This window comes from Lytechinus pictus, chromosome 2 (genome assembly GCF_037042905.1).
Source record: "Lytechinus pictus isolate F3 Inbred chromosome 2, Lp3.0, whole genome shotgun sequence".
In the NCBI taxonomy this organism is placed as follows: Eukaryota; Metazoa; Echinodermata; class Echinoidea; order Temnopleuroida; family Toxopneustidae; genus Lytechinus; species Lytechinus pictus.
Window position 1 is genome coordinate 24772019 of NC_087246.1, and position 11011 is coordinate 24783029.

The 11011-nt window shown below is 36.6% G+C and overlaps 2 protein-coding genes across 2 annotated transcripts; both read right to left on the minus strand.

Annotated features, from left to right (window-relative positions):
- Nucleotides 1–389: 389 nt before the first annotated feature.
- On the minus strand, nt 390–3095 carry LOC135153208 (uncharacterized). Its single transcript, XM_064095576.1, has 2 exons — nt 2539–3095; nt 390–532 (listed from the first exon to the last, which is right to left on the minus strand). The coding sequence occupies exons 1-2, from the start codon at nt 2786–2788 to the stop codon at nt 390–392; spliced, it is 393 nt and encodes a 130-aa protein (XP_063951646.1). The 5' UTR covers nt 2789–3095.
- A 1993-nt stretch (nt 3096–5088) lies between these two features.
- Nucleotides 5089–8418, minus strand: LOC135157611 (protein arginine N-methyltransferase 7-like). Its single transcript, XM_064113923.1, has 4 exons — nt 8345–8418; nt 7981–8217; nt 7145–7302; nt 5089–6756 (listed from the first exon to the last, which is right to left on the minus strand). Exons 2-4 carry the CDS (start codon nt 8203–8205, stop codon nt 6489–6491), a joined length of 651 nt encoding a protein of 216 aa, XP_063969993.1. The 5' UTR covers nt 8206–8217; nt 8345–8418; the 3' UTR covers nt 5089–6488.
- Between the last annotated feature and the right edge of the window lie 2593 nt (nt 8419–11011).

Below are 11011 nucleotides of genomic sequence, written 5' to 3' on the forward strand. Positions count from 1 at the left end.
GTCGGGAATATGCGATGATAAGACCTATATCAAAGGTTAACCAATAGCTGTAGAGCGCTGACTGGACTGTTATAATAAGAGTTCACTTCTTAACTCCAGTCAAATTGTTTTTTTTTTTGTTTTTTTTAAGTTTAAAGATTGGCTCTTAAGATTTTTATTTTGTTCACAAGTTTGCAGAGTTATATTTTATCTTCATCTTCAGAGTATAGTTACCATTAGACTTACTCCTGTATTATTTGTTATTTTGCATCAAATTATTATCATCTTCAATAAATGCATGTAATATGAATTGCACGCCTTTTCTTGCTTCGTCTTCATTTACACTGGTTGAAAATAAAAGTGCAATCGATCCGACAGCTACTAGCGATTGATCATCTGGTTGTATAACACTAAATATCTTGATCAATTATGGTCAAAAGGGCATAACCGAGGCCAAGTACAGATGGCAGATCCGTAACAGCAAAACCAAATGCTCTGTAAAGTTGGTTATCAAAGTACAGATATCCAATGTAGTAGGTGATTCGACCGATTACGAAATAGAATGGATGTTTTTAAGTGTATTTTTTATATATTGAATATGTTTGTTTTGTAAATTGGAAAACATGTTTTTATGTATATGTGCATTTTTATGCGAATAAAGAAGACTTTGAATTGAATTGAATTGAATTGAAAACCAAGACGGGTATCACCGAGAGCTGATCAAGTGGGAGACTTGATGCCAGGGCTAGAACCAATAGCTCTATGCTAGAACTGTTCCTATGTATAAGACTGTCTGCTCTAGGGTTGCAAAATTCCCGGGAATTTTCGCGGTGGAAACTTTCCATGGGAATAAACGGGAATTTATTAGGAATTTTCGGCAATTTTCGGGAATTTTCAAATAATGTTGGGAATTTTCAAGAAATGTTGGGAATTTTCCAAAACTGAGTAGCAATCTTCTGATATTCAAATACAGGAATTGAAAGGAGTACCCTGGCAGGTGATGGTTGATCGTGCTATGTCAGCAAGTTTCAAGCCAAATATTATGCTAAGACAGTCAGACAAGGCAGAATTTTAAATGAATTTCATGTAAAAGTTGATTACCGTATTAGTGGCTGAATGGTACATGCGATGGCAGTACATGTACACTGCAAATGCTTTACACAAGGAATTGTTCATGGACTGATCTTTTCGCAGATGATGAGAATCATTATTAATCATAATTATAACATTGTTATTAGCTTTATAATCATTGTTTTATTATCATTACTTTCTTTCTCATTTATTTATGCACAGCAGAAGTGAGAACTTGGTGCTGTTTGCAGTGTTAATTTGATGAGTATAAATACAGATTGCCGGTTCAAGCTTATTTCATTTCATTTAACCATCTTTAATAGAAATAAACATTTTGTTCATTATTTTCAAAATACTAGATCAAATTAAATGAAACTGATAAGAGATTGTCATTTAATCACAAAAGATATGAAATCAATATTAGTTTCTCAATCTCAATCAAGGTCAAGGGTCACTTGAGGTCAACAAACTTCTTCCCCCCCCCCCATTTTTTCGGGGGTGGAGGGGGGCATCTCAGAAATAAATTCACAATTTAACTTTTTTCGTTCCTGGTTCTGATTTTTCCCATTTAAAGACTCAAGCCAGTTCCATAGCTGCTGGTGGGATTAGTCTGCTGTGCAAACCTAGTCTGCAGGCACAGACCCTGATTGAAACTTTGATCAACAAGTGGGTCTCCACGCAAAGACTAGCACATACAATCTTGCTGTTTCCTGAGTGAGAGAGCCTTCAGTACACAAGGCATGAGTACGCTGCACATTCAGACCCTTAACTCGAGTGAAGGCTTTGCACAGCAGGCAAGTGCAAACCCTAATTCACTCAAGGAAAGTGGTCTAAATATGCAGCCTAAGGTTTCTGCCAATGACTTGTGTACAGAAGTTCCTTTTGTTCAACAGAAAGTTGTATTCGTGCTAGTCTTGTGTGAAGAACCACTTATGGATCAAAGTTTCAACAAGGGTCTGTGCGTGCAGACTACATATAGGGGGCAATGTTCTCTTAATAACATGTTATTATATAATGGCAGGTTCTCACATAAAAAAAGACATAAATTTTAAAGAGAAAAATGAAAAATAGTGTATAAATGCAAAGTTTTATTTTTTCATGTTGAATTGAAAAAGCTTCATTTTGTACATAATGCTCCATCATGTTACTGGATACAAGTACTACAATGTCATTTATGTACAGTTTGATGAATATTTTATACCCTGGGCAATTTAAAGAATGAGAATAGTTTAAATACAAATGGAAAGTATGAAATTTGAAGATATCAATTTATAATTTTGTATTTAAAAACAGAATTGATCACTTTTTGTGAAAAAATGAAAATTCCCGAAAATTCCAAAAATTCCCGGCAGCTGAAAATTCCCGAAACTTTCCATGGAAATTTTCCAAAATTTCCGGAAAGTTTCCAGCCCTTTGCAACCCTAGTCTGCTCCAAGGTAATCTGAAGATTCCTCTGGCGGGTCAAGAAGTCTCGATGTTAGATGGGGTCGACTGGTGCAGTGGGATCCGCTCCAAGGGTGTCCATGTTTTCGAATCGTTTATTTGCCACAGCTCTGATGCCCTTGAAGAGAGGCAGGATAGAAAATGCCAGGCAAGGAAAGCATAGGTCAGACGCTCGCCATCCGATGTCGGAGCGTTTTTGGTTGATATAAATGGAAGAAAATCTCTCAGTAAAGGTAACAGACGGCAGCCATGAAGGCAATACCAGTGGATGCAAACCTCGATCACCACTGTCCATTGTTGACCATGAAACATCGTGGAAGATTCCGGTTCCAGTTTCACAAATGTAAATGAAAAGTCAAACAGCCAACATACTTTTGAGGATTAATTAGAAACGTAAGCCTACTTTTCGTGGTGTACCATCTGTTTCAGTATGTTCACATCATAATCAAAGCTTTGAGTGTTGATAGTAATCTTCTACGGAGCTTTAAAAAGGGAAGTATATACTCCAGTATCACGATGCAAGGTCATGCAGTTCAATATTTATAGATTCGATCTAAAAACCAATACTATAATGTGCTTGCTACATCCCAATTGATTGAACCTGATATGACTACAAAACATTGAGAAAGATCACTTGCCACCTGCATGGACTATAAATACACCATCAAGGTTATACACGATATGATATGAGATAATCACAATGGCCCGTATTCTGAAGTCGGGTTTAACTTAAACTCAGGTTTAAAGTTGTGGTTTAAGCATGGGAAGCCAATACATAAATCACTTACAGTAGAGATATCATACTTCAGCTCATTTGGCTATCAAATCATTCATAATTGTCTAGGAAGTATAAATAGATGATTGTCTTCACCATCGATGAATCGGGAAAGAGCACAGTAAACATAAGAAACATACAACTTATACAAATCTTGATACTTTTGGCTTCCCATACTTAAACTACAACTTTAAACCTGAGTTTAAGTTAAACCCGACTTCAGAATACGGGCCAATGTTTGTTAACTTTTGTATTATCATAAAGGAGATCTCCCTCCTCTTGCGTGGAAGCTATCTTTGATCGTTATCGAATTGGGAGACTTTGAGCCGTTACCGGATTCCTGTTCAGTTCTCTTCTCACGCATAGCGCCACTGAGGAAGCTAAAGTAAAATAAACCATATCCTCGAGAGAAAACATTGGAAATGATATGATGAAACTTTTGTAAAGATTGTATCATTCATCACCCTTTACAAACTGATGGTGTACATCGATGAATATTGAAAATAAGGGCGTTTGGACTTGACTTGGTTAATTATAGATTTGTATGTCTCATAATTATATCTTATTTCTTTCAAAATTAAAAAAAAAATGGCGCCTATGTTTATTTGCTGCTATGCAGACATTACAAAGATCTTCTTTATGCACTTCAATTTATAAATCTGGTTTTGATCTCTCATGAAAAGTTGAGATCAGCATAAGTGATGAGAATTATTACCATCGGTCATCAACACCACCATCATCTATGTGATAATCATCAGAATCATTGTCATCATCAAAATCTGTCCATCAGAAACACATGGGCGGAAATTTATCCCCAAGGTAGGGGGACCCAGGGGCGGATCCAGGATTTTCCAAGGGGGGGACACATTTTACCCCCGGAGAATTTGACAACAAAAGTTATCACTTTCAAAAGGGGGGGGGCACACTTGGGAAAAGACAGATTTTTAACAATTTTTTTTTCCAAAGACCACAAATAGTAGGGGGAAATTTGATATTGTGTCCTCCCCTTTCCAAATGGTAAGGGGATGCATCCCCCCCTGCCCCCCCCCCCCCCCGGATTTCTGCCCATGCAGAAACATAGCCTTAATCACCACTATCATTATCACTACCATAATCAAGACCATGATGATGAAGATAATTATCATTACCACCATCATAATTATCTTAAACATCACCTGCATCATTATCGTCATCACCATTAGTCATCAACATCCTCTTCATTACCGACATCATCTCTAATACTGTCATTATCAGCAGGTGCAGTGGCCACATCACCAAACAATACACTCGTCAGGAGGAAAAATGCTGCACAAAGACTTTCTTTAGAAAAATGCTACAAGCAGAAGGTTTTAATACAGTCCAAGACGGCTTGGAATTTGTCACCAACATCTCTCCCATTAAAAAAAAAAAATTGTCACTTTCAGTCTTGCAATCCTATGCATGTTCTGAAGTCTCTGCATAGTTCTGTTGCATTCCAACGATATTCAGTCAATGTTGTACAACTGAGTAGAATGTGAAAATATTGTTATTGGCCAGCAATAAGAGTACCTGACACCCATGCATGGCTGGAATACTCCCCAGGGAGAGGAGAATGTGCATAAAATACACGTGGGCAATACTGATTGAAATCACAATCTGCTAAACATACAAAATCTTCTGCACCTATAATGCTCAACTGTCAGTATACATGTATGCCTCTTTTTAGAATCACTTTTCAAAGCAACCCTAAGCCAACACAAATAGGTTGTAGGAAGAGTTGTAAGAGTTGATAGATGTGCTATTGTCTGAAAGCACACAATGAATGAATAATTTGCTATGTAATATAAAAATTATCTTGCAGGTTTATTCGAAATGTACAGAAAACAGTGTAGTGGTTTCACGGTACACCATGTATTCTTCCATGGGCATGTGTTGGACCTGAATAGGACCACCCAAACTCGACGTTTTGATAAGTGTGTTCTTCTCATCTTCGGGAGAATAAGCAAAACTTATGAAAAATCAAGCTATACTCTATCAAGGAGCCGTATGCACAAAATACCCAAGCTGTTTATAAAATATCATGATCTGGAAGAATCAAATATAATAAAAATAGGAATGTATTTAATTATTCTAGTATGATCTACTTGGTCTTGTTTAGGCCATTTCTCCAATTTTACTGCTTTTTGCAATATTTTGAACACAGCCTCACCTCAAGCATCTATTCATCATCTAATTAACACATGTAAATGCATAATTTCGATACAATAGGTCCTAATGAACTTGATATTTCTTTTTTTTAAGCCCCATACTAAGCGAAAAGTGACATGGACAAATCTCAGACCAATCTAAGCTTCTAAGCACAACAATGCAACTTATGCATTTCCACTGCTTGCTAGCCAAGTATTTGCTCAAGAAAAACTCCAATCTTATAAGCAGGTTTAGTTAAGAGTGCGTCCCACTGGCCTGAATTCTATGTCATACTCTGTATCAGGCGAGTTGTAATTACATATGCTTGTATGTGCAATTATTTGCTTGATTTAAATATTTGCCAATTCAAGTTTTTCCAACCATTTGTAGAGGAAAATGGCAATGATAATATTTAGAGCTTAATTTAAAGAGACTCTGGAACCTTGGCTATTCATTCATTTCAGTCATGCCATACTTTGACACAAATGAAATTGTGCATCAGAGCAAAGAATACCTCCTGACTATCCAGGCATAAACACATACCACATAAAGATGGTATCAAATTGTTTAGTAGAAGATACTCAGGACACATAATTATGTGTTCATGACACGTTTTTTACTATAACATTGAAATTTAGTTTTCTGACTCACTCAGTAGAGTATAAATAATGTTGAGCCACTAAACTACTTAACTAAAAAAAAATGGCCAAGGTTTCATAGACTAAAAAAAATTGATATCGTCAGTGCACAGTAACACAGAGGTTAGCAATTAATAGTATGCTTGAATTTCATTATTAATTGTACTTTGTAGTCAATGCAATCAATCGAAAAAAAAAATTATCCGATGACTGCTATTAAAGCCTTGTGTTACGGGTCCCACATCTGTGAAGGTTACCTTAGAATTCATCTCTTCTATTGTCTTGGCTTCAAAAACATCATTTTTACGGGACTCCTTCGATGAAGATCACGTTAGTATGTGGCTTTGACAGGCAAGCATGTGGGAATCATCTCCTTCCTTTGAATATCAAATCGACAGCAGGTAAAAACTCAACCATCATCTCTCTCTTTGATTCACTTCAAAGTTAAAATGAAGATTTCCACTCAAAGTATTGAATGTGACCTCAAAGTTCAAACTCTCGTCTTCTTTCACTTCCGGGTTAGCCTTGATGAAATGGACACCTTGCTTGCTGTGCATGTCCCAGACAAGTCTACTACTAGTCTCACTAGACCCTTTGACCTCATCTTGTAGTCCAGTCGAGATGGTTGTTGTGTCATCCAATTCGTACTCCATCCACAATGCAATACCATGACAAGTACCATCCCTATGAAGGGAAATCAGAAAAAATACATGTCACGATTGCAAGCTGCAAAATGATCAAAATACAGCAACTGAGAATCAATTGCTTTCAGATATCTTTCTCACTAATTTCCTTTATGTCTTCAAATGAAAGATGTATCTTTCGGGGTAATGGCTGGGCAAATTCCAAATGCAGATGTCTGATGTTTAGTTTGTGATCCAAATATAATATAACAAAGTCGGTAAATAGTGTATGCAGTGAATCATTTGGTTTTACAACTATTTCCTATTCTGAACTGTATTATGTTTTTTTAGTTGGATATAGCAATAGAATTACGACATCTGATCACGAATTTGGGCATATTTCTCACTTCTTTCCCATGTCAAAACTTCTCTCAACAGATTTCACTTACCTGCAGAAATCAACGACTCCATTCCTTACCGACTTCCCTTCAGGAATTGGTTTTGAGAAGTCAAAGGTCATGAGTTCAAACTGTTGGGTCAAAGGTCGACCAGGATACTCCCAGAGATGATGAGGTTCCGTAGGTGCATCAGTACACTCAGATGACTTCTAGAGATACAGAAATAGAAGAAATATAGGTAGCAATTTTCCTTATTTTATTTAATTTCACCTACCTGTATGACAGCTCTTCCATTGGTCGGCACTGGAAAATCAGTGCTCAATATCTCAGGGTTCCCAGCTCTTCAAGAAAACAAAATCCCTGATTTTTCCCTGATGAAGTTTAAAAATTCCCTGATAATCATTTAAACCCATTCGCATGTTTTCTAAGTTGTTGCAGTGAATTACATGTATTTTTAGTACAAAAATAGTAATATAAACCTAATTAGTACCACCATAACCAGTCATTCAATGGATGTTGTTTTCAACTATTTTTTATCAAAGTCCCTGATTTTCCCTGACTGGAAAATAGTAAATTAATTTCCCTGATTTCCCTGATGGGCTGGGAACCCTGATACATGTGATAAGTCAGATCTTTATTATTGCAGCCCCTCAAAAATTCGAATTTCCAAGATCATGACACATCCATGGCTGACCAACAGTGCTTGTTATATCAAAGTAAAAAGAAGAATGGAACCAAATGATTTAAATTCAGTCATTATATCAATGCTTGTGCCTATAATCTAAGGAATAATGTACCTATAAGGCCTCTATAGATATGAACATATGATATAATAATTGAGTGTTGACCTCCGCCCTCGAATCTGCCTATACAACTCAATAACTTACCTGTACTATATCATCAAAGATTCTAACATCAAAGTCCTCTAGAGTCCTCACTGGGGCATGAAATTTCCAAAGGTCATCAAATTGAATGGCAATGCCAATGAGTTTACCTCTAGAGGGCAGTATTTTGACATCGGGTGCAAGGAGAGGACGCAGAGCAGACCAAGCATACCATAGGTAGAGATTATGCCAGGGTAAAAGACTTGTAAGGAAGAAAGGCTCAGCCATGAGTACCCCCACCTGGAAGATGAGAAGAAACAGTAAAGTAAATGAAGCATGCATTTCCAAATGATAGTGGTTAGGGTTACAGTATCCTGAAGGGTATCACATCTTATTCCATTTATGAGTCGGAAAGGCACCTACTTACAAAGTGTTAGTCCGGGTTATAATTGAGCAAGGTGCCACTTGGAGAAGGATAAATTTTCATATAGTGCTTCTAGACAATTTTTTTACGCTGAATATGAATATATGAGGTAAACAGGCTGTATCTTGAAAATTAACCCGTGAGGGCGCTGTTTTCAAAATGGCCGCCAAATGTTCATAAAATTTGAATATTCGTACGTAGATTTTGACATAAGCATCCAATTGCCATGAAGTCAGTGTCATATGAAAGCCAATTAAATTTCCTACAATTTGGTACTATTTATAGAGGATAAGTAGGTTATTTAGCCGAGATTTCAAGTAGAAAACTGCATTTTTTGTATTCTTTCCCCAAAATTGAAAATTTTGCAAATACATGATTTTACATAATTCAAAGAAAAATGAATCAATTACCTTGAAATGTTCCTGAAAACTGTATTAATATATTATTATCATGTGGATGAAATTTCAACTCTGTATCATTTTTCTAAGCAAATTTATAAGGTATCAAACTTGAATTCTTCAATATCATAAATGTTGCTTTTTGTATGCATTTCCATTGACTAATACGTATAACATGTATAATGCATGTATGTATAATGTTTACCGGTAGTTAAATATTAAATGCAATTATCTCCGCTTTTTAACCACTTGGAGAGTTAAGAGTAGGCTTTTCTTTATCAGCTACATTAAAAAAAATGTTAGCACATCAAGGCCTGACCCTCTCATGGGGGTGGGGGTGTCGAAGTCACCCCCCCCCCCTGCCCTTTGCTATATCATGTTGTTATATATTGCCTATTTGTTAGAAAAATAACATATTTTTGGAGCACCCATGGAGGCAAAAACAGGCATTTCTGCTATACAGTACAGCCACTTTGATTGCTTTGAAACCACTTGGAGAGTAAAGAATAGGCTTGTTCTATCAGCTATACATCTAAAGAAGTAGCACATCGAAGCCTACCCCTCTCGGGGGGGGGGGAACTTTTGCTTAATATTGCCAATTTATTTGAAAATATACAATTTTGGACCCAACATTCAGGCCAAAAAGCGTTTGTGCTTTGTTGTACACCCCATTTTATTGATTTGAAACCACTTAGATAGGAAAGAGTAGAATAGAGTAGAGTTTATCAGCTACATATATATAAGCGCTGGCACGTCGAACCCTAGCCCTCTCAGGGGCTGTCTAAGTCAACCCCCTCCCCCCCCCCCCCCCCCCCCCGCCCTCTTTATCATGTATATTGCTTATTTTATTGGATATTTCACCATTTTGGATCACCCATTGAGGCAAAAGCGCGTTTCTACCATATAGTACAGCCAATTTTATTTCCTTGCAATGACTTGGAGAAGAAAGAGTATAGACTTTGCTCTATCAGCTATAAAGAAGTGTTGACATGTCGAAGCCTCTCCCCTCCAGAATGTTCAGCGGGCTGTAGAATTTACCTTACCAATTTTCGGTATTTGACTATCTATTGGACATTCACAATTTTGGATCACCTATTAAAGCAAAAGGGCGTTTCTACTATATAGTACAGCAAAGTCTATTTACTTGCAATGACTTGGAGAGGAAAGAGTAGGCTTTGCTCTATTAGCTCCATATAAAGAAGTGTTGGCAAATCGAAGCCTCACCCCCTTCAGAATGTTCAGCGGGCTGTAGAATTTACCTTACCAATTTTCGGTATTTGACTATCTATTGGACATTCACAATTTTGGATCACCTATTAAAGCAAAAGGGCGTTTCTACTATAGAGTACAGCAAATTCTATTTACTTGCAATGACTTGGAGAGGAAAGAGTAGGCTTTGCTCTATTAGCTCCATATAAAGAAGTGTTGGCAAATCGAAGCCTATCTCCTTCAGGCTATAAAAGTTACCTCACTAATTTTCGGTATTTGGCTACTTGTTGAAAATTCACTATTGTGGAGCGCCCATTGAAGCAAAAAGGCGTCTCTGATATATAGTTCTGCCACTTTTATTGCCTTGAAACCGCTTAGAGAGGAAGGAATAAGGAGTTATAATACTTTAGGAATTCCGACGGCAAGTCGATCTCATACATGTCTGAAATAACTTTTTAATCATGATTATTCCTTTTTCTTTCAGTATATGTATATTTGTGCACCAACCCCTCCTCTCTCCAAATGTGCCAGGATAAAAAATAACTATGCATGGTTATGCAAGTGCAACTTAAGCATATACAAAATGTGTAGGTAACCATATTTAAAAGTCGTTTGAATTATAAAAATCATAATTGATAAAACGATGAAATATAACCACTCTATTGTGATGCAATAGACACAACCTTGACAAAAAGTTCACACAGCTTGATCATAATCAATTAGGTAAACCAAACGAGGAAGCAGACCGAACGAGCCAGAAATTCACGGGGTTTTTTTTAATGCCTAATTATGCCAAATTAAGCATTTAAGCTACAATAAAAGGTGAATTTAATTTAATTAAACAAAATGGTAGGAGCCACGCGCCCAAGAAAAGGGAGAATATTTCTCCCTTCCCCAAAATTTACGCTAGTTGATTATCCACAAATAAGATGAATTATTTTGGACAAAAGTAGATAAATAATATGCATAATTATGTAGCATACAGTTTCTTATCAATTCTAAGTGATAAGTCCGGTATGTGGCACCAAGGGAAAATTATATAATATTTTCATAAAATGATAGT

Bases quoted from the DNA above. Each gene is read 5' to 3' on its own strand.
- LOC135157611 (XM_064113923.1), bottom strand. From the start codon at position 8,205: ATGGCTGAGCCTTTCTTCCTTACAAGTCTTTTACCCTGGCATAATCTC. The intron at 7,303-7,980 runs GTAAGTTATTGA...CTGTATCTCTAG, and splicing joins TCTTTGATGATATAGTACAG to AAGTCATCTGAGTGTACTGA. The intron at 6,757-7,144 runs GTAAGTGAAATC...TTCCCTTCATAG, and splicing joins GGAGTCGTTGATTTCTGCAG to GGATGGTACTTGTCATGGTA.
- LOC135153208 (XM_064095576.1), bottom strand. From the start codon at position 2,788: ATGGACAGTGGTGATCGAGGTTTGCATCCACTGGTATTGCCTTCATGG. The intron at 533-2,538 runs ACCCCATCTAAC...CATTCTATTTCG, and splicing joins GGATCCCACTGCACCAGTCG to TAATCGGTCGAATCACCTAC.